The 24,920-nt window shown below is 38.8% G+C and overlaps 1 protein-coding gene across 4 annotated transcripts in view; it reads right to left on the reverse strand.

The window, feature by feature from the left end:
- Positions 1-24,920, reverse strand: part of rasal2 (RAS protein activator like 2) — a 166,847-nt gene extending 141,927 nt beyond the window's left edge. For all 4 annotated transcript variants that reach the window (XM_079820243.1, XM_079820242.1, XM_079820240.1 and 1 more), the window contains exon 1: positions 24,212-24,920. In XM_079820243.1, the coding sequence (XP_079676369.1) occupies positions 24,212-24,341 (130 nt within the window). In that variant the 5' untranslated portion in view covers positions 24,342-24,920. The remainder of the gene's footprint in view (positions 1-24,211) is intronic.

Consider the following 24,920-nt stretch of genomic DNA (forward strand, 5'->3'; position numbering starts at 1 on the left):
GAGAGAGAGAGAGAGAGAGAGAGAGAGACACACACACACACACACACACAATCCGGCCCAACCAAATTATTAAAGCACAAAGAGAAAATTACTTGACCTATTGGAATGAAACAACACAAAAACAGAGTAAACTGGAATGTTATTTGGCCCTAAACAGAAGCTACACAACAGCAGAATACCTGAGCGCAGTGAAAAACTGTGAGTTCAGAAGAAGAATGACGAGGTACAGACTGAGCAATCACACACTGACCGTAGAGACGGGCAGATACAGACAGAACTGGCTGCCCAGAGAGAGCCGCATCTGCCCACACTGCACCACTGGAGAAGTGGAGACAGAGACACACTTCCTCACCAGCTGCCCAAACTATCAACTAATCAGAAACACTTTCTATCCCAAATTCCAAATACTTTGTCCTGACTTTATAAAACTAGACAATAAAACAAAACTTCAATATTTATTAGGTGAAAAAAGAGAATGTATCCCACTAGCAGCAAGATACACTAATGCCTGCCACAAAAAGAGGGAGGAGTCGACCAATCAGTGATGCGCTCACACACACACACACACACACACACACACACACACACACACACCGAATTCTAAATTGTTCCTAGAATTCTAAATGTTTATGGATTGTTCAACTTATTGCTATTATTATTATTATTATTATTATTATTTTTTTTTTTTATTTTATTTTTTTTATTATTATTATTATTATTTTTAATCTTTTATAATTATTTTATTTAATGTATGTACATGTATGTTGATTATTTGTAAAATTATAAATGCTTTGGCAATACACTGTAACAATTGTCATGCCAATAAAGCACAATTGAATTGAATTGAATTGAGAGAGAGAGAGAGAGAGAGAGAGAGAGAGAGAGAGAGAGAGAGAGAGAGAGAGAGAGAGAGAGAGAGAGAGAGAGAGAGAGAGAGAGAGAGAGAGAGAGAGAGAGAGAGAGAGAGAGAGAGAGACCCGCTCACTTCCACACCGGATAATGTTAAACCAGCCGCAGCTGCCAAAGAGCGTCCGGACAGATTCAGGGCACCTTTTACTTTAAATCAAGCACAATAAATACGATAAAGGTGTGTGTGTTATTGCCAATATATCAAACACCTACTGTACCTGTGTGTGTCATTACTGCAGTTACGCTACGGCATTTACTGAAAACTACAATATAATTTCAAATGAGGAAAAATTTCCAATTTTACAAAATCCAACGAGTAAAGAGGCTGGTGTACAAGATGCAGTTTGCAGCTCTTATTCCTGCTTTTAACATTTATTTCACTCTAGTTTTAGTTTTCTTTTTGTATAAATCATTACTTAATCAAAACATCAAAATATAGAGATAATATTGTATACATGAATTATATATTGATATAATTATAATATTATATATATATTGATATATATATAATTACATGAATTGTATAAGTTAATTGTTAGGCATTAAAAATATGCAAAATTATTTATTAAATCACCTGTACATGTACCTTTTTAAAAATCAATGTGAAGGCTTTTAAGACCTGCGCATATATTATATTTAACAGATATAACTGCTGCCGCGGCCCAATTCAAATGTTTTTTCGTTATTATTATTTTTTGAGCGGTGATGAAATATTGCTCTTGTAAATACTCGCCAGCATTTCAGTAATGAAAGTCTAGATCTTTAAAATGCATCCAAATGACAGCGAAGCGCAGCCGTACGGTGGCCTGCAGGGGTCAAACAGGATATAAACAGTGCATTTTGAAGTGATCTCATCTTGTGGATTCGGACGGCAATCTAAAAGCAGGAGGTCATTCGGCCGGGGATTTTTACGCAGGTGGTGGGAGAAAAACACTGACATTCTGGATTCAGGCAATAAAATCCCTGACGGTCATGAGGAAAACACCTCACGACCCCACGAGAAACTATCACCGGCCCAATAGAGCTTTAGACAGTAGATGGCGCTTCTGGAACAGCAGAAATATAATGGTTTCCCTGGTGATAAACACTACTTTCTAAAGCGTTATTCGTTGGAACTTTTCTTTTGGCTAATGTTTGTAATAGCACATGCTACTCTAACTCAAGCCCTTTCAAGAAGAGTGTGAAGCCTGAGATAATACACTCCTGATGTGTGTGTGTGTTTCCTCTTCCTGAGATCGAGATGATCCTCTAATCTGATGATTGTAATATGTTGGTTAGTTGGCCTGTCGCGATCGAGTTGTTCATGAGAACTGTGTTTGTGCTTTTGGGATGGAAGGGAAGACTTTCACTGAACAAAAAAAAAAATGCAATGACACACGCATTTAAGCCCCTAAGGCTAATCATGCTATTCATGATGTTGCTAAGTGTTATCAGCGTCAAAACACTGCAGTAAATAACACACATTGAGGATCTCTAGTTCCTAGCAACATCCCATTAGTCCAGTAAACACACAGGCATTCAGCCAGGACAGCCCCGCAGAAACAGGGGCCTGGTGTTTATAACCCACAGGTTAGCGCTCATGCTTCAGCTCTTCAGGGGAAATCCTGCCCGACATCAGCTCAGAGGAAGCCTTTCCATCTCAGAAACACACAAACCGTCAGAGCCTGTGCAGCTACAGCGGAGAAATCGGAGGAAATCGGAGGAAACCTGAGGAAATCTGAGGAAATCTGAGGAAATCTGAGGAAATCTGAGGAAATCGGAGGAAATCGGAGGAAATCTGAGGAAATCTGAACCCCAAACACACGGAGAACATCTTTAACCTCTGGAGCTCTTTGGTCATTTCTGACTGGAACATCTTCTGTTTTGAAATGTTAAAAATCACAGCTTCATCAGAATGATATGAAACTTGGTGACTTTTCTAGCATTAGGACTGTAAACACACAAAACAATTGTGGTCATGATTCGAGCATGCTAATTGGTCGTAACAAAAAAAAAGTAGCGTTCATTGTCTTCGGTCATAAATGACCCACCATAGGAAATGAATGGGAAATCTGCAAAAGCACAAATCTCTGAATATTTGTGTGTAAAATCTACAAATCGGCCACAATGCTGAAAAAAAGGTACACAGCAGTGAAGGGGTGACACTCTCAAACATCAGGAGTGTGATATTGACACACACACACACACACACACACACACACACACACACACACACACACACACACACACACACACACACACACACACACACGAAAAACTGAACCTATGAATCAAATTTGGAATTTTTAAAAATCACAGCTTCATCAGAATGATATGAAGCTTGGTGAGTTTTCTAGCATTAGGACTGTTAACACACACATGATTCCAGCATGCTAATTGGTCGTAAACAAAAATACTCCCGGTCAAAAATGACACCATAGGAAATTAATGGAAAATCTGCAAAAACACAAATTCACAGAAATAAATCTATATTTCTAAAAAAAAAAAAAATATCTTAAACTTCATGATAAATAGTCTGAGGTTTTTTAAAATATATATTCAAATCCATCAACAACAAAAAATCATTAAACGTGTTCAAAACAGAACTAGTGAATTCTCCAGCCTCTCCACAGAGACTCTAGTGGTCACACACATGCTTGCAGGATTTCTGAAATAATTCCAAAAGAGGGGCTAATAGGCCTTCAAAAATATATTTTGAAGGCCTAGTCTCTATTTTAACCTGAAATACTGCAATATAATATATATATTTTTTTTAATTGTATAATTTTCAATTACAAAAATAGACCATAATTATTGAATAAATATTAAGAAATACCATTAAAAAAATTAGGACAAATGTTCATATGGTTAATTTAATCATAAAATTACTATTGTTTTGCATTGATTAGTTAATAAGTGCAGTTACTAATAAAAGTACATGTTTGTTTATTGGGAATTTAACAGTGAAGCGCTGAGCTTGAATTATGCAGAAAAAAATGATCTTTTATTAACAACAGTAATGTGCGCAAAACTCATTTCTATAAGGAAAATTGTAATATTCCACTCTTACTAAATGTACTATTGTTCTTCTATAGTATCACACTGAACTAAAAGGAACTCTCTTTACTGGTTTTCTGTGTAATCCAGTCACAATTTAGAAGAAAAGTTTTAGTTTTTCATGAGACTTTGACTTCCTACTTTTTAATGTCTAAGTCAAATAAGTGCTCCTATGCCACCACCTACTGGTTATAGTGGTTTTTGTTTGTTTGTTTGTTTTTGCCATAAAGTGGCCAGCACCTTTACACTTTTAGTTTTACAAATCATCACACTAAAAACGGATCATATTTAGAGCTTTGAAGTGCTGGAAAAAGTGTGAAACACTTGAAAAGTGCTTGAATTTCACTCTCAAAAGGTTGTACGAACCCTGAGATGAATAATGTAAAAAGTCAAATAAAAACATTTGACCATTTCTCCCACACACCATGGGGTGTTACTCCATTAAGTCCATGGTGAGTGTTTATGATTTGTGGACTGAAACCCTGAATGTTTTGGGCACCAGTGTGACCTCTGACCAAATTCTGTCGCACCAGCAGGAAAAAAGGTCCAAAATGCCACCATTTAGTCTCAGTCTAAAGCCCTGAAAAACAAAATTAAAAATGCAGCACTTTCATTTTTACCCCCATTGCTCATGAGTAGGGTTGGGAATCGTGAGAAATTTTCCGGTTCCGGTTCCGGTTCCGGTTCCGCCTAACGATTCCGGTTCCGATTCCGGTTCCATTAAAATTATTAAACAAATAGTAGTAAAGGAAAAAGGCACAATACGCAACTCAAACAATCCATTTTGTGTTTATTACTTGCTCTAAAATTTATTTACAGGTTGGCAATGTCAAAAAAGTCCTGTACTGTACATATATTACAGTATTAATTAAGCCATTCTTGCAACACATTTTTTTTCAAATGAACACCTCTGAAATTGTCTTATTACATTTTATCTCTCTGTCTCTGAATAAAACCAAGTTATAAATTATATTTATTAGTTATATTTATTAATTAGTTATATATTAATTTAATAGTAATTCAGTTATTCAGTGAACTTGTAAATAATAAATTGCAATTCAGCATTACAAAGGTAGCCTAATTGTGCCTAAACGCTTACCTAAACCATGGTGACTCAACGGTTGACATATATATATATATATATATATATATATATATATAGGCTATATATATAGGCCTTTCACTATAAATCTGGTATAAGCCCTGAGGCACTCTGTGCTGTAGCAAATGTTTTGTCAAATTGCTAGTGCAGCCTCCTTTGCATGTTATTAACTTTTCACGTGTTACATTTTGCTTCATTATCATTCATTCTTTGGAAATGAATCCATACTTGTGACTTTCTCTTCGCTATGCTGGTGGTCAACGAGAAAATATCTGACGCAAAACCGTAAATGTGTAGCGCGAGGGCTTTCAGTGCTGAACTGCGTTGCCCTCCTGGAAGCGGCAGGCAACGTAATTAATATTCATGATGAGGTGAGCCAGGGTTGCCAGGTTTTCACAACAAAACCCGCACAATTGCACAATCGTTTCAACCCGCGGACATGAAACACAGCCCGTGGCAACAGTGGAAAACGGGAAAGCGGGAAAACCACGGACTTGGCAACACTGGCTGTCACTCGCTATGAAAGGATACGCTTCCAGCGCTTCGCGCACACATTGCACCAGAACCGTTTTCGGAACCGAAACTTAGGAATTTCGCGCGGTTCTGGTATTTTTCAAAAATCAGTTTCGGTTCTGCATAAGAACCGGTTCTCGGTTCCCAACCCTACTCATGAGTTGAACACAAAGTACACAAAAGGCCTATTTCTCTCAAATATTGTTCACAAATGTGTGTTAGTGAGCACTTCTCCTTTGCCGAGATGATCCATCCACATACAATCCTGCTATTGAGCACATGAGCAGTTCCCAGGAGCACATCTTTTAGCACTGAGGTCGCTGCACATTTATTTTTACGGAAACAATTACCGTACGAATAGGGCTTATGATGACAGATTTAATATCCATCCCTGAAACACTTTGATAGGGGTCAAATAAGGACTCTCTTTTGGAGAAGTGATGACCTTTGGCTCGCGCTGGAACGGAGAGCGGATGTCCAGCTGAGCGGTTCTGCAGCCCTTTCTGCACAGCCCTGATAAGATGGAACAGACTGAGTGGAAACACAAGACTAAAGGTCTCCTGCAAAATAGATGAGATGGCGCTCGCAAACCCTGGAAAGACATTTCACGGAAATGCACAAAACAAGACTCACAATGCACTTAAATAAGTACACAAATAGATACCCAAAGCAAATGCAGCTGTACACACACCTTCAGCATCTTCATGACACAGACATCTATTAATGCGCTTTACTCTGATCTCAGACTGAGTGATAGGCATGTGAAGTAACCGTAGAGCTGTACTGTAGCTGTGCATTAGCATGGCCAAACTAACCCATTTAGCCGTCCTCGATCAGCGAATCAGATGAGGCTTTCAGAGCTGCCTAATATCCTCAGGGTCTGCAACGCTGCAAAGTGCAGGAAACTCACTCAGATTTCAGACGTTCATTTGTGCACAGCATTGCTAAGCAATGAATGATGCATCCGTCATTCACAGGGCAAACCGAGCACACGCTCAACATCAACGACGAGGCACAACATAATGACCATCAGCTGAAACACTGACCATCACTTCTGACAGGACTGGCTGGATTACAGATGACAGTTCACTGTTAAAATGAAGGAACTAGAGGTAGAATGGTTCTCGGTAAAGAAATCGGACCCCCCTCAGTTCATCTCAAATCTCAAAAATACGGTTTGTTGAAAATAACAACAGACAGACAGAGTTCGGCTAATGTGTGTTTCTGTCGATAGATACACATTCTGGCTTCCCAATACATTACAGCAGCGATGATCAGAAAGTGTGGACACAACGGTTGCTCTTGTGTATGAGACACGAAAGAAAACTGTGAGAGGACGTGTGTGTGTGTGTGTGTGTGTGTGTACTCATCTGAAGCGCCCAAATATTGCGTTCTCTTTCTAGTCTTGCGCTTGAATGGATACATTCACAGAAAAATGATGTCAACATGCCCGTCTTGGAGAGTATCCTAGCAAACACAGCAGGTTATGTCTGAACACTCAAAATGACCCCAAAAAAGTTATGTTTTTTTAATTTTACATTGTTTTGCTTCATCGGAATGGGATGACACGTGGTGACTTTTGTCGCATTGGCTATGTGAACACACACACAAAGCATGGAGATGATTCAGATATGTTAAAGGGTCGGGGAAAAAGTCACACTTGGCTCCTTCACAGTCAAAAATGGGCGATATGAGAAATGAATGGGAAATACACAAACATATTTTGGTGACCACAAATCAGCCATGATGCAGAACAAAAGTGCACAGCGATGAAGAGGTGACACTAAAACATCAAGAGTACAAAATAAACACATTATTGAACTAAAATATATTATATTGGTTCATCCACAGAACATACCGAACCGTAGCCAAACCCTAACTGTGTGTTCAGACCGGACGTGAATGAAGCGAATAAATCGAGCTATTCACGTGTATTTGGACGCTTGAACATTTTGAGTTTACTCGCTTCATTCGTGTGATATTCACTTCACATCAGACCTGAGTTCGCCTCATGGAGGAGCTTCTGCCAGCGGCTCGTCTCGTGGAGAAATGGCTGACATGGATTGTTTTAAAATACAGCGAATAAGCTCAATTTGCCGGCTTTAGCTAGCTTGCAGTCTCAATATATATATATATATCAAATTGAGTAAAGAGCGTTTCCTACAACTCTCCAGACTGTCCGACCTCTAACTCATTTTCTTCCAAGCAAGATCCTTTTTATTCCTGTTTCTATAAAGTATGAAGATGTCTCGTACAGCTCCGGGTATCCACGTATGAGTTTCTCCTCATTGTTGTCACTACTAGAGCAAGCTCCTGATTGGTTAAGGTGGCGCAAAACATCAACTGGACATTTAGTGACCTTTGTTTCCTTGTATGTGATTGGTTTAAGCCTTTTCTGTCGTTGCGAGTGTTCAAAAAAAATCGACATTGAAACGAAAAAATAAACATAGTTTTTCGCCGTAGCACATTCGCGTTCGGTGTGGAAGCTCTCATTACACACACAGCTGATCAAAAAATAAAACCATCGCGCAAATTATTCGCACGTCAAAATCACGTCCAGTGTGAAGGGACCTTAAAACCGTGATAAAAACCAAAACGTGAGTATTTTGAACCGTTCCACCCCTAGAAGGAACACAGGTTTGTGATTCTCAACTGGTTTTGCTTCTATATTTGCTTGATTGTATATTCAATTGGGAACCCAAACAAAGAACCAAAATTGTACCAAAAAAAACCCATCAAAACTGTCCATATTACTATGAATCGAAAGGTCTGAAAATATGCAAAATGAACATAACATGGGCTCACTAATAAAAACTGGATGACTTGTGTTGATAAATGGCAAGCAGTTACTCATATAATATATTATATGGTGGAGAAAATGCTGTATTATCTCCGATGCACAACAACAGCAGATTTACACAATAAGACTAACTGTGTTGAGCTGGAGAACAATGAGGAGTTTCTCACCTGTCTAATAAAACACATTAAAGAGTCTTTGGTGTTTCCATGGTTTTTACGGGAGTAGAACTGGAAATCGAAGAGAACACGGATATAACGTCATTAACAGGCGATGCTAAATTAAGACGTATAGCTCATCTCCAGCTGAATAAATCATCTCTCCACTGATGTATGGTTTGTTAGGACAGGACAATATTTGAAAATCTGAGATTTGAAGTTGCAAAAACATCTAAATATTGAGAAAATCTCCTTTAAAGTTGTCCAAATGAAGTCCTTAGCAATGCATATTACTACTAATAATACATTTATGATATGAAATTTACAAAAAATAAAAATGCTTTATTACTGTAATGTGCAAACACATTCAACCAGGAACAAAAGAACTGCTTGGTTTGATGCCATCAAGCAGCTACACCTACCAAGAGTGCACACACACACACACACACACACACACACACAGCTGGGGTCAGCCAATCAAATGCTAGTGGGAGGGGTCTTGTTATGCATCGTGATGTCATTCAGTGCAAGCCATCTGAAGTGAAGCATTGTGTATGACAGACGTTGCGTTATATGTGCTTAGTGGACTGAGCAAACCAATCGCAGGGTAGGCCGAAGCCCTACAATACAAGCTTTTGCAACGCAAGAAATCTCTTCTGGCTCTGTTTACACATGCCAAGCCTTCCTGAATAAATGCGGTTTCCTTCAGTGCACCTGCAAAGCCACACAGTAAAAGCTTCAGGCGGAAGCGAAACACAGAGGTTCATATGAGAGCATATCACATAACCTTCGGCTTGGCGTCACATGATTCTCTGCCCGTAATACGAGATTGTGGAAGTCCGAGCGCAGCGCGGCTTTTATTCAGTGGGCATGGGGAATCAGAGCATCCAGATTTTTGCGATGAGGAAGCAAATGATGAATTATAGGTTGAAAAGAAGAAGCTGACGGGTTCTCTTCAATCAGACAGCCTCCTCTTCCTCCTCTTCCTCCTCTTCCTCCTCTTCATCTAGATGTACTTCCCTCCTGACAGCTCGGCTTTATTGATGCGTTTTTGCATTCGACCTGCTCACCCGTAATGAATCACATCCATCAAGGGGCCGTGATAAAACACACACGTTACATTAACCCGGGGCAAGAGAGCATTTCATTACAAGAAAACGTTGAGCAGCTTCTAATGAATCATCTCTGAACGCACAGCTCTGGATAAACACAAACTGAGCCACATTAAAACTGGCCTGGCCGGACGTAGAGGAGTCTCCACACACAGACATTCATCCTCTAATGTGGAGACACGAGCTGCTTAACAAGAGGATGTTGTCCAACCTTAGGGGTGTTATCACAATCAAACCCATTAAGACAATCAATCCTGACAATCCCGAGTCCATGGGTGAGCAGCGCTCCTGCATCCGTCTGTAAGAGCAGAAGAGAGCGCATGCCACCAGTCTGCAGACTCTCTAATCAATGCAAGAGTTCGGGACAATCTCACATCTTCAGACGGAGAACACACGAGCATTCACACTAGGGCTGCACCATTTGGGGAAAATATCTAATTGCGATTATTCTGGTTAAAATTGCGATTTGAATGCGATACTTGTTTTTTTTTTTACAAATGAAAAGTGTGTGTATAACATTTTGTGTTTATATATTAATATGACTAATAATAATTAGGATTATTATTAACAAAATAAGAAATATTACTGTTACAATAACATTTTCATTATTAAAAATTGAGTATTTAAAGGGTTAGTTCACCCAAAATTGTAAATTGTGTCATTAATGACTGAGCCTCATGTGGTTGGACACCCGTCAGACCTCCGTTCATCTTCAGACACAAATGAAGATATTTTAGTGTAAAGCTGATGCTCTGAAAGGCCTCCATTGGCTCAACTTTACACTCTCAAGACCCTTAAAAGACACTAAAGACTAAAGTTACAAAGTCCATCTCACTACAGCGGCTCTACAATAACTTTATGAAGACGAGAATAGTTTCTGTGCGCAAAAAAACCCTAAATAACGACTTATATAGTGATGACGATTTCAAAACACGGCATCATGAAGCTTCAGAGCGTTATGAATCAGTGAGTCGAATCATGATTCGGATCGCGTGTCAAACCGCCAAACTGCAGAAATCACGTGACTTTGGCAATCCAAACCGCTGAATCGACTCACTGATTCATAACGCTTCGAAGCTTCATGAGGCCGTGTTTTGAAATCGTCATCACTATATAAGTCGTTATTTAGGGTTTTTTTGCGCACAGAAACTATTGTCGTCTTCATAAAGTTATTGTAGAGCCGCTGTAGTGAGATGGACTTTGTAACTTTAGTCTTTAGTGTCTTTTAAGGGTCTTGAGAGTGTAAAGTTGAGCCAATGGAGGCCTTTCAGAGCATCAGATTTACACTAAAATATCTTCATTTGTGTCTGAAGATGAACGGAGGTCTGACGGGTGTCCAACCACATGAGGCTCAGTCATTAATGACACAATTTACATTTTTGGGTGAACTAACCCTTTAAGAATACATATAACAATATACTACTACTACTACTAATAATAATAATATTTATATTTTACAGAAAATTTATTTTACAATAAAAACTGCTGGGTTACCTGTTAATATGCAGACAGCCTGACTAAAAATCATTAGAAAGGTCTAGAAAGGATTTATTGTAAAATTATCATTATAAAAATCTGTGCTTTTTATCTGTGATATCAATTTCTTAAAGTCTGTCTTTCATATGAAATATGAGCCTCTTATGCATCCACTGTGGGGAAGAAAACGCCTGTATATTTAAGAAAAACATATGGATTGTCATATAAATTTATTTAGAGAGAAGTATTTTTCTCATTTGTAACCAAAAAGTGTGATTCATACTGGAGGCCAGAGGGCGCCCTTGAGCAGAATCTCCACATTTGCGTTAGAGAAGTAATCGTTTGTTTTCAGGAAATCCCTAAAGTGAAGCTATAGCGCTGTAGCTGAATAAAAGGAAGATAGAAACGCTTTGACTGATTAAACATGAGGGCAATAAACACACGACTGCGACAAGATATGGTGTATTTGAGTTCTTCAAGCCTTCTCAGGTATTATAATAATAAATTAGTGCTGATTGACATGATTTATCACTGCCTATAAAATAAAGCGTTTGCCTCATTCTGTGATAAGAAGCTACGGAAGCTCACAAACACTCGACTGACGATATGAAGTGAGTTAAAGCGTGTTATTAAACGTGTTATTAAACAGGTTTATGAACACTTCACATTACTAGTTTGTGAAGTTGTTTGACACGTGTTGTTTTTTCAAACGCACGTTATAAGAGCAGCTCTTCACTGACACGCTGGGCGTTTATTTATTTCATTAAAATAGCAGCCTTTGCGCTTTCATAATCGCACAGAAGCCAAATCACGATTGCGGTTCAAACCAGGGATGGACATTAGCACCCGCCACCAGCCAAATGCAGGTGATTTTTTCACATAACCATGTAATAAAATGATGTACATGTTCATTAAATAAGCCCAGATAAAGTGATCAAGACCTGAAAGTGTAACCGAGAGTTCTTGTGTCATTCTAAAGAGATTTATTTTGTGATAATGACCATCTTACTGTACATTACCCTGCTTATTCCATGACTACTTGCTAAATAAATAATAAATGAGCATGAAATGTTGATCTGAAATCCCATTATTTTGTGAGAAGAGAATAGAGATATGAAACTAGCGCAGCGAAGCAGGGGATATGGTCAGTCTGACCACAGAATGCTGTGACTCACAGAAAGTCGTGTAATGATATAAATAATAAAGAGGGCATTAGAAGGTACTTCACCACCATGAGCTGTCGCAAGACGAGGAGCTAAATATTTCTCCAAGAGTGATCAGGAGTGGGCCTGAAAACAGGAAAAGGGGCTTCCTGTGTTTTCAGGTAACGCCTGGAATCCCAGGACATTGTCTTCCAGCCACTCAGAGTGAAAGGAAAGGGTGGAGAACTGACAGATACCTGCCTTCATCCCCTGGGAAACACCAGAGTGTGCGATCTACTGACTCAAAGCACTGCAATACACACCAATCAGGCATAACATTATGACCTGATATTGTGCTGGTGACCTGTCGAGGCATGGCCTCCTCTAGACCCCTGAAGTATCACAGCAAGATGTTAGCAGCAGATCCTTTAAGTCCTTCATGGATTGGACTTGTTTGTCCAGCTCATCCCACAGATGCTCGATTGGATTGAGATCTGGGGAATTTGGACTCAAACTCGTTGTTGTGCTGCTCATTTTGTGCTTCCTCAGCCCAGGCCGCCTTCTTCCATTGCTCCGTGGTCCAGTTCTGATGCTCACGGGCCACTGTTGGTGCTTTGGGCGGGGTCAGGGGTCAGCATGGGCACCCTGACTGGTCAGTTTTGGAGATGCTCTGACCCAGTCGTCTAACCGTCACAATCTGGCCCAAACTCGCTCAAATCCTTTCGCTTGCCCATTTTTCCTGCTTCTAATGGTGCGTTCACACCGGACGCGATTCGCGCGAGTGATTTACTTGTTAAGTCAATGCAGAGACGCGAAATGGCATTCTGCGGCGCGATTTGCGCGATTGAGGCGGCGCGAAGGACGCGAATTGAGCGTTTTGAATGCGCGAATCGCTCAAGTTGAAAAATCTGAACGGATATTTCGCGCCGCGTTAACCAATCAGGAGCTTGCTCTAGTAGTGACAACAATGAGGAGAAAATCTGTATATTAATATCCGGTTCCGACAATATGATTATCACTGTGATAACATTAAATGACATGAAACACAACCCAGTCTCTTTTCGTTAAATGCAAGTTTATGTTTGATCAATAATACAAAAGTATACGTAATGTATAACAAGCTTTACATGAAATAAAGCAAACAATTCAGTCAAACATTCAAAGTCAGCGCTAGTCGGCTAACGTTACAACTGCAACGTACAGTTATAGCCTAAAAATATAAAGTAATGAAACTTCTCTTTGCCCTCAGCCTAAACGATTTGCCAGGGAACAAATTATAGATCCATGAGACGAAAGATCGGCCGTTAAAAGACGAATTATATCTGGAGCCGCCACAGAGACATCAGAGCCAGCGGCAGAAGAACTGGCTGAGGAAAGGCTGATCTCACCGGGGTTAATGAGCGCCGCTGATCCACTGGAGCTCACACACACACACACACACACACACACACACACACACACACACACACACACACACACACACACACACACACACACACACACACACACACACACACACACACACACACACACACACACACACACACACACACACACACACACACACACACACACACACACACACACACACACACACACACACACACACACACACACACACACACACACACACACACACACACACACACACACACACACACACACACACACACACACACACACACACACACACACACACACACACACACACACACACACACACACACACACACACACACACACACACACACACACACACACACACACACACACACACACACACACACACACACACACACACACACACACACGTTCTAATAGGCACTCTTTATATAAATAAACCACTGATTTGAGCTTTAAACCACTACATTATCGACTGAAAAAGTCTTAAAACTATGTTTTGTCACACATTAACAGTAGATTTTTAAAAAAAAAAGACGTAAGATGTAAACAGCCCATGTCAGCCATTTCTCAACGAGACGAGCCGCTGGCAGAAGCTCCTCCATGAGGAGAATCACGTCTGTTGTGCAGTGAATGTCACGCGCGATTCACGCGAGTAAACTCAACATGTACACGCGTCCGGTGTGAACGGCACATAACACATCAACTCTGAGGACGAAATGTTCACTTGCTGCCTAATAGACCCCCCCCCACTAACAGAGATCACCAGTGTCATAATGTTATGCCTGATCCATGTGTATTTATTTGTCGACACACACATGACTGGCCCAGAATGCTCTTTTGAAGGATCTACAGACACAAAGGCACCTTTGAACCGGCCGTGTGAGAGGAAGCAGGCGAGCATGTGAAACTCTTGTGACTACACTGAACTCCATTCAGACTTTCTAATTAAGGGGCTTTTCAGACTGAAACTCACTGAGTGGAGGACCTGCATCCGCCGCCATGAGCATGTGTCCTTCTCATCACTCCTGGGAATCACTGGAGAACTGCCATTATCCCAGTTGGTTCCTCAGGAGTTATTGCTGGAAGATAAGCTCCCCATTTTCCTGATTCCAGCTAAACTTTAATAAGCTTAGACACACGGGTCTTTCTCCAAGCAGATGACATGAAGTGAGCATCACGATCCACATTAAACAGGGCCTAATCCCTATATAAGGTGCTTAATACACTGAAAATCAGGGATTAATAGAGAGGCAAGTCAAGGACACACTGAAATGTAATTAAATGTGACTTTGTAAGTGAATTTTAGACAGAACTTTGGATGTAGAAATGACTTGACACAGCTGCTCATCTACTGATGCACAGCATATTAACAGCTTCATATCAGTTATTAGTCAATGAGATTTTTTATTTTTATATATATATATATATATATATATATAAACACTATTGTTAAAGGAACATGCCACTATTTTTGAAAAAAGGCTAATTTTCCGTCTCCCCTAGAGTTAAACAGTTGAGTTTAATCCATTCAGCCGATCTCCAGCTGAGCACTTTTAGCATAGCTTAGCATAGATCATTGAATCTGATTAGACCGTTAGCATGAGTGCGGCGGAGCAGTGATATCACACAGCGGCTGAAAATAGTCCCAGCGCTCTCTGTGTGAGCCGGTCGTCCCGTTGGTTATGTTGACTGAAGTTAGCCTATTTTCAGCCGCTGTGTAATATCACTGCGCCGCTGCACTCATGGGGCGGCTCACAGCTCTTGATTATTACGCAGGAATGAGAGTATAGTTCCTGCCATATCGGCCTAGAAAATCACAACTTCTCATTTTCCTTTGGTCTTAGGACACGATGGAACGACAGAAGAGTCAAGTTTTAAAGAGGAAAAATATCAAAACTCTCTGGTCATTTTTGAGCGAGATGCTAACGGTCTAATCAGATTCAATGATCTATGCTAAGCTATGCTAAAAGTGCTAGCGCCAGACCCGGAGATCGGCTGAATGGAAACGGTCAAACTCAACTGTTTAACTCTGGGGGAGACGGAAAATGAGCCTATTCTCAAAAATAGTGGCGTGTTCCTTTACGAAACTTGACAAACAAAATCTGCTTCAAAGGTAAAATTAAATGAATTGCTAATTACAACATTGAAATACAAATGTAAAGGGTGTACAAATACTAGCTATCGTGAATATATCGTGAAGTGCAAATAACGCGCCTTGTTGGTCACACTAGCTCCGTCTAACAATGCCTGCTTGGGCCAAACAAGATAAAGAGACGCTATATTTCCACATCTTCAGTGGTGTAGTCAGTAGTGTAAGGCTTCAGGATCTTGGTTTTGACGCGATCGACCCGGGTTCGAATCCGCCTTTTGCAGAGCTCGCTCTTCTCCCTTTTCCAAATCACACATCACATCAGAAAGGCATTTACTCTCAATAAAAATGAAGAAAATGTTCTAAAAGTGGAAATAAAGTGCCTAATGAAATGATTAATAATAATAAAAGCATGTATTGTGTAGGGTCAGGGGTCGGTGTAGGGAGGGCTTTTATTGTCCCATTAAGGCGGCATCCATTTAATCATTTTAATAAATATAATCATTTACACTCTATGTTATTATTGCATCCTGTTAATGTACAGCAACACTGAGGTGCAAATAGACACTGCCTATAAATAATGGGGAGTCATGTTTAACAAAACATGTTTTGGAGTTGGCAATTTTAAAAAATGATTTATAATTTTTTTCAAAATGACAGTAAAGAGACTTCTAATGCAACAAAAGATTTCCACATCAAATAAATGCTTTTCTTTCTACTTTCTATTCATCAAAGAATGCTAAAATTGCACAGTTCCACCAAAAAACATTGACAACATTAATATTTAGACCCTAAATCAATCCTCATGTGATTTCTGAAGGACCATGTGACACTGAAGACTGGAGGAATGATGCTTTATAGGTGTGTAATGATACACTCGTGTCATGATTCGATATAAATCACGATACTGAACTCACAATACGATATGTATCACGATATTTTAAGCCAAAATAAAGAAGAGGGTTTTTTTTTACTTTTTTATTATTATTTAAATATTATTAGTGTATTTTTATCAGGACATTATTACCGCGTGTGCTTCAGATGATCATTGCAATCCATCTCAGCTCTAATTGTGAGAAGAGTCTCAAAATGGCCACTCAAACTGTGAATGTTTAGCTCATCCAAGAATCTTAATTCTGCGTTTACTCACTCTCATGCACTCTAAAAAATGCTGGGTTAAAAATAACCCAAGTTGGTTGACAATAGACTAACCCAGTAATTGGGTTGTTTTAACCCAGCTTGTTTTAGAGTGTGTTGTTTTCACGTCGGTGTACAGTATGCGTGTTGCTGTAAATCTGTTCATCAAGCCATCATTCGTGTCTCTTCAGAAGACTTGTGTTGGGATTAGACACTCATTAGTTCTTTGCGACATTTATTGGATCTTTTAAGTTTGAGAGGAATGACTTTAAATGGAGGGACAGAAATCCCTCAGGTTTCATAAAGAATATCTTCATTTGTGTTTGGGTGAATTATAAACAGGCCGACTACAGTAAGCGGAGCCTTGGATAAAACAAATCATAACATTTCCATCAACGATACATATCGTCACATTTTTATATCGTGATATATCGTTTAACGATATATCGTTACACTTCTAATACTTTAAAATATATAAAAACAGAAGTTACAATAATGCTGTTTTTACTGTGTGTTTTGATCAAAAAAATGCAAATGCTGAGCATAAGATTAAAAATATGTTAAAAAAAATCATATTGACCTCAAACTTTTGAACGGTAGTGTACATTGAGTAATAGTGGATATTATATGCTCATCTCTCTTTTTACATTTAGAAGACTTTACCCATCATCTAACGCTCACTTCATCGAAAACAAAACTATTTAATACACTGGTAAATATAAATAGTAAAATCGCAAACCTGACTTTTTGTTCTTCCACTCCAGATAAGGCTGATTCAGGTCATAAATTAATTTTTTATTATGAATAGTATAATTCAATTTCTGTGTAAAGCACTTTGGATTGCCATTATGTATGAAATGTGCTATATAAATAAACTCGCCTTGCATTAAAAGCAATTTTTAGCAAATCCTAAAATATCAATTTTTCATATTGAAGTTCATTATAATGCTGTGATGCCAGAATCAACTTACTTAACTTTAAGCGACTATACATCGTTTCTTTTAACCCATTTAAGCCCACCCGCGACTATAGTCGCCGCAGTGTATAGTTGTCATTTTCCTTTTGTAAGTATTTTTCTAGATAGTATCCATGTTTCATATCTCAATGACACGCAATAAAACAACCAAATAAAGGATTTCAAGACAAAAAAAAAGGTATTAACTTCCTTCCTGTCACATGAGACCGCCAACTTCCTACCCCTACTTCCAGGAAGCATAGCGAAGACAAACCCTCCCAAAGAAAGGTCATTTTCATGTTACTAATAAGTATTTTTTGTTGATATATATATATCTACATAATCGTGAAGGTCTCTAGAATCATCCAAACAAAACAAATCTTACAACAGATCTATAGTTTTTTGTACACTTAGTCAAAAGTCCAAGCAGGAGCTATGGTTGCTGGTGGGCAAATGACTTGTAAGTGCTCATATAATGGGGAAATGGGGTGTTAACAGGTTCATAAATCAAGATTTTTGGTCTTTAGTGCTTTTTGCTTTCATAATATCCCACCTAAAACATAACTTAACCCTTTAACTGACATCTCTAACTGTACAGTAGACCTTAATTCGATAGGGAAAAATATCATATTTTATGAAATGTCTTGTAAGGGCCAAAATATTGAGGACCCTTCATTCAGTTTGGATGCGTTTCATTCTAATCTAACCAAATTCTGTTTATGACTAGCAGCTTATGATTCCATAATAATGAGGAAATTCAGACAAGTAATGAGTTTACATTTACATTATTATATGAAATCTCCTACAGTCAGCCATTGAATACTATGGGACTATTTATAAAGATGTAATTTTTTCATCATTATATTAATTTATTTTAATTTAACTTTTTGATACACAGTGCCCTGATAGGGCAACTTAATGTCTGCACTATGTTCATCCACTTTAAGACAAATGTATTTGTTGCTTGTTGTGTTTTCATATAGATTATAAGATGCAGCTTTTTTGAGTTTGCATCGAATGTTCTTCGACTTTTATGCACAATAAATGTGTTTATGAATAAAGATTGATCTGTTGAAAGTAGTTATTTTGAGTTTAGATGCCAAATGTTCTCATCCTAGTCATATTTGACATTGAAGGGCTGCATATGACATATTAATAACTATAGTTGCCGCACATTCAAATACGATTTTCAAGAAAAGAAAAAAACTAAAACCTGGGGGAAATAAATGCAGAACATGTTCACATATGGATGAAAAATATCCATATTTCGGCCGAAGGTTTACTTGATAAAGTTTTAAATATGGATATTTTTCTTCCACAAACGCATTGATTCGCTTCAGAAGGCCTTTATTAACACCCCAGAGCCGCTGGAGCAGTTATATGACACACAGATGCACTTTTTATGGACTTCAAAAACAGAGCAACTATTACTGCCATTCTAAAGCTTGGATTAGCCTGGACTTTAGTAATATAACTCAGATTTTATTCGTCTGAGAGAAGAATGTCACACACACCTCAGATGAGCTGAGGGAGAGGAAATCATGGGCTAATCTTCATTTCTGGGTGAACTATCCCTTTAACAGGACTATATGCATGAAACCATTCAGAAAAATGTGTTCAGAAATGGGTTAAATATAAAACCATGTTTAATTTTAATATTGACTAATAAAAAAGCATGACATTTATGCGCAGTGCATCCCTAACTCTAACAAACAGATCTGAAGATCCGTGATCGCAGCCAACGGAAAGGGTTTGTAATCGCCGGCCGTGGTCAAAACAAGTCCATGAATAGGCAAGCTGGCATGGAAAACATCATTCTTAACAGATACATAAGGGAAGTGAGTGGGAGAGAAGCCGACAAGCATCCTTATTGAGCTATTTCAGCGCTGGAATGCCGTGATGGACGCACTGGTTCTGGAATTCAGGAATCCAGTCCGCTGAGGTCATTCCCCAAACGGCCAGCTTACATCACAGATTCACAGACCTCATCCTGAGCAATCCCATTCACTGCAGCCTCTACAAGATTAAACACATCTTCATCAGCATTCACTGTCATCCAGCGTGCCGGAACCGTCCCTTTTCGGCATGAGGGACATGACGTGAGAAGCTTTTGAACCAGCAGGTCCGAACAGATGCCAAATCTGCCCACGCCAACCCAGAGCTGTGTAACCCAACAGAGGAAGTGCATTTATATACTTCTAAACTTTTACTTGCTCACTCAAAACCCCCCATTAAAGCACATAAACACTCTCCACACAGGACACAAACGGCCCTTGAGTAAGCCTGTGGGAGGAGCACGATAACATTATATTATTAGTTCCCCCAGACATTAAACACACAGCTATAAACCGAGAAAAAGACTTCCCAGGAATAACAAGTCACTGAATGAACAACACACAAAACTGAAAACCTCGTCTGATGATGAGCCGTGGGCATTTAACCATGGATGATATGATGGACGCTTACACCAGTGGGACTTTAATACAGACAAATAACTAAGAAACTTAAATTATGTCATAGGGTGTTGGACGGCACATGTGAGAATTCTTTATGCATTACAACATTTTGGATGTGAATTCCCAGCACAGGCTTGGAAAATAAGACTAAACATGTGACTGCGTATTTCAAAACACAAGTGAAAAGTGTGTCATAGTTTACTCATCCTCATGTAGTTCCTAAATGACTTTATTTGTTCTGTGGAACACAGAAGGAGTTATTCGGAAGAATGTAAAGGTGCACCAAGATGTTAGCAGCAGATCCTTTAAGTCCTCCATGGATTGGACTTGTTTGTTCAGCTCATCCCACAGATGCTCGACTGGATTGAAATCTGGGGAATTTGGACTCAAACTCATTGTTGTGCATTTTTCCTGCTTCTAACACATCAACTCTGAGGACGAAATGTTCACTTGCTGCCTAATATATCCCACCCACTAACAGGAGATGAAAAGTGTTATTCACACCCGGTCATAATGTTATGCCTGATCGGTGTAAGTATCGTAAAGGTTGTCCGTGTGACTATTCTAAGTCTTCTGAAATCACAAAATAGCTTGATTATTAATTGTTTGTGAGTTGAATCACTAAATAAAATGGAGAACTCAACAGCCAAAGTCACTCTTTATGAACTGGATCGCCATTTTTCCAAAGACTTGACTCTTGAATTGCTTGAACAAAGAGATCTATGGCAGATGTGAAGATTATTATATGATTTCAGAAGATTTGGAACGTATGGACCGATTATCAGATGCATTTATGGTGTGTTTTTGTCCTTTTTTGGAGCTCACCCACATGAAAAAATACTATAGTATATTATAGTAAAATTACTCTAATACTATAGTGTTTTTGAACCGTACTATAGTAAATATACTACAGTAAAATAACAAAGTGTAGTAAATACTATAATATACTACAATTTACTGTAGTATCTTTACTATAGTACGGTTCAAAAACACTAGAGTAATTTTACTGTAGTATTTTTTCATGTGGGAATTGTAATCGCATTGGAGGGATTTGTTTCTCCATGTGCTCCACAGAAAAAGAGAAAATCTTGAGGATTTGGACTGAATGACATGAGGGTGAGAGTAAATTATGACATTTTATTTTTATGGGAACTTAACCTTTAATTGACTGGTTGATTGAGAAGTTTCAGCAGTAGTTGTTTGAGCTCAGAATCAGTGGAGAACTGGATGTCCTGTCTTTCATGCGAAGGCCCTGGTTTCGCCTTACATCCCTAAATAAGAAGACAACAGGCTGCCATGACAACAGCCCCTGGCAACATGTCTATAGGGTCTACACAGCCTTAAAGCGGCTTCACTTAACAACAGCCATGCCTTACTACGCCATCTACATCAGAATAAAAATGCTCCAAATGAATGAACATGCATTAAATCTGCATTAAACACATTTCCAGGTTTGTCAACAATGCGATGAAACCTTTGTCTATCCCATAATGCACCCTACCTACCATTACAGCCAGGAGACAAACAGCCACGACCAGATCAATGTATAACCAGGATTTCTACACAGCCCTTCCCTTAACCACAAATCATAATACACACATTTATCATCATGCTATTGTTTCTTTACAAACTACAACACAGGAAAGCCCTCCCATTAAAGCCAGTAGATCAGGCACACATTAGCACTTAACCTAGCATATATTCCAGTTGGAAGTGTTTAGTGTAAGTCACAAACAGGAAGGAAATTCATGTTTCTATTAGAGCTGTGCTAGTATGGCAAGCCATTTTAATACTTATTCCACATAACTCAGTATTTTAATGTTATACGCATACCTTTTTTTTAGTAAACAATCCAATAGTGACTAGCATGTCTTCAACTAGTGACTACTCTGCATGTCTGTGGGTCATTTGTCATCACTTCTAACTAGGATATATTCCAATTGTTACCAAGATACAAGACTAGCAATAAGAAACTAAAGAATAGGGATGGGTATCGAGAATCAGTTCCATTTTAAAACCGGTTCCAAATTGCCCAAAACCGGTGATTCGATAAGAAACCGCTTATCGGAAATACACCGATTTTCTTGATGATAACGTTAATCAAACAACAAAAGACGAGAAAATGAACTCGCTGTTCTAGACAGAATAACTTTTAACTATATTTGTAATGTATAGACTTTATAATTGATCAATAAAGTGCATTGTTATTTTACATTTGATTACAGTTTCTGTACCAACCTGAAAATGTTTATTTCAATCATCTTTGTTCAATTGTATTGTGCAATTGCTAATTCGTTCTTTTTTAATTACTGAGTGTTTACTAGTCTTTTTTAATAATGCTTGAAATGTATATAAGGCTTTTCTTTTGCTATGGTATTTTTAAACCATATGTTAAAGTTGCCAGCCTGTTTACTTTTGTTCATGGTATTCAGCTACAATTAAATATTTTGTAATAATAGCCCAATAATAATACATTTGTTTTTTACCCTATTGGAATCCAAATTAGGAATCGATAAGCAGAATCGGAATCGTTTAAATTCAAACAATACCCAGCCCTACTAAAGAATAAATACTAAAATCCAAATGATAGTTTTTAGACTTGAATAGGGATCCAGCAATAATTGGAATACTAGTTGAACATGAATAGCTGATATATGAATATATTACAGATCACTAATGGCAAACAAATGCTCTCCGTCTCAATAAAACAGTTCCTAGTCGATAGAATAGAAGAATAAACACTAGTATATCATGATTAAGTGCTAGTGACTAATTGGATGAATGTGGATATTTACCAATAATCCACTTTAGGAAACAAAACTCGCAGATCTACTTTCATTTCTCAGCGATGAAGCTCTTTATTGTGTACACTCTGTAAAATGCTGGGTTATTTATAATGTAACCCAATGTTGGATATGTTTGTGTTCTGTTCTAAGAGAAACTTCCTGAAGGTTTGTATTAGTGTTGTCAAAACTACAGACCGCGATACCAAGTCGGTACCGAAATTTAAAAAATGTGGTGCTTTGAGCGCTATTGGGCAGAATCATAAACACCTCTGATTGGCCATTGTGTTCACACGCTCATCAAACATGTCTGTGATTGGCTGCTGTTGCTGCTCCTGTCACGTCCTAAAACATTTATTCTGAGTATGTTATGACTGTAAAACACTGACTTGCCATTGCCATTATATATGTGACCCTTGACCTCAACAGCAGTGGTGCGTCTCACGGGTATATCTGTGGCATTGTATGGGTCAAAATTATCCATTTTTCTTTTATGCCAAAAATCATGAGGATATTAAGATCATGTTCCATGAAGATATTTGGTCAATGTTCATATCATAAATGTATTATTAGTAGTAATATGCATTGCTAAGGACTTCATTTGGACAACTTTAAAGGAGATTTTCTCAATATTTAGATGTTTTTGCACCCTCAGATGTTCTAATATTGTCCTATCCTGACAAACCATACATCAGTGGAGAGATGATTTATTCAGCTGAAGATGATCTGTACATCTCCCTTATGACTGGTTATTATTTAAAATCAAAAATCTTCAGTATCAAATTGAGCGACCCAGCATGTGTCCAATATTTACCCAGTGCTGGGTTGCCAAATAACCCAGCATATTTTTATCTTGTGAAAGAACTCTAGGTAAATTAAAAACAAGTATTCGGACAGTAACTCTGTGACCTGTGACCCCAGTACTGATGAATGACCACACACTCCACCTGAACCGGAATGAGCTTAATGTTATGCGGCTTGCCATACTCGGTCCAGCCTCACAAAGCGTCGGTGAACACAGACTCTGAATTCCCCTCGGTATTAAAGAGTCAACGAAAATAAAACCGCAAATCGTTTAGTTATTCAGTGTATTTAAGCTCAGACTTGTGATTAATATCACCGAGAGACTGAATATCACTCACCGTACACCCGGACCCATCCCTGCTGCTGGCAAAACGAGTCCATCAAAATCCCGTCGACCACCGGGTCCAAAGAAATCATGCCTCCCGGAACAGAGTCCACGTCGCCACCGGTTACCGAATCCGTCTCCATGCGAACGTCCAGTGTATTATACTCCAGTCCGGTGACTCACAGCTCGTTTATATATCACTGAGCTGGAAATAGTTTAAATAAACCCAGATAAACTAACGACAGTAGTGTGACAACGATCAAACTAAACCGTTGGAGTTTCCCATAATGCAATATAAACACACACGCGACTCTGAACAGTGTTTACGTTACACCGTAGCGGCACTAACACACAATACAACAAGGGAATACTAATAAAACAAAGCGTTGATAGTGTGTTTAAAAACTTAAAACTAAAAAATACGAAAGTGCAAAGTTTTAGATGACCCTATTCCCGCAGCAGCAGAAGTTAAACCGGCTCGTTATATTCATAGTCCGGTCGGGAAACGGCAGGAATTATTGAATGAATCCCGGCGTCGGTTTTCCTGGATCGTTCACCGCATTGTCCTTGCGGGAAAATAATCAAAATAACAGCAAGTATCTGTTTATTGTTCTGTCGTCCACTTAAAGTGTGACTCGTTGTTTGGGACTCCCTCCCTTCCTCCCGTCCTTTGAGGACACACACACACACACACACACACACACACACACACACACACACAC

Source organism: Gobio gobio (genome assembly GCF_949357685.1).
Source record: "Gobio gobio genome assembly, chromosome: 6".
Lineage (NCBI taxonomy): Eukaryota > Metazoa > Chordata > Actinopteri > Cypriniformes > Gobionidae > Gobio > Gobio gobio.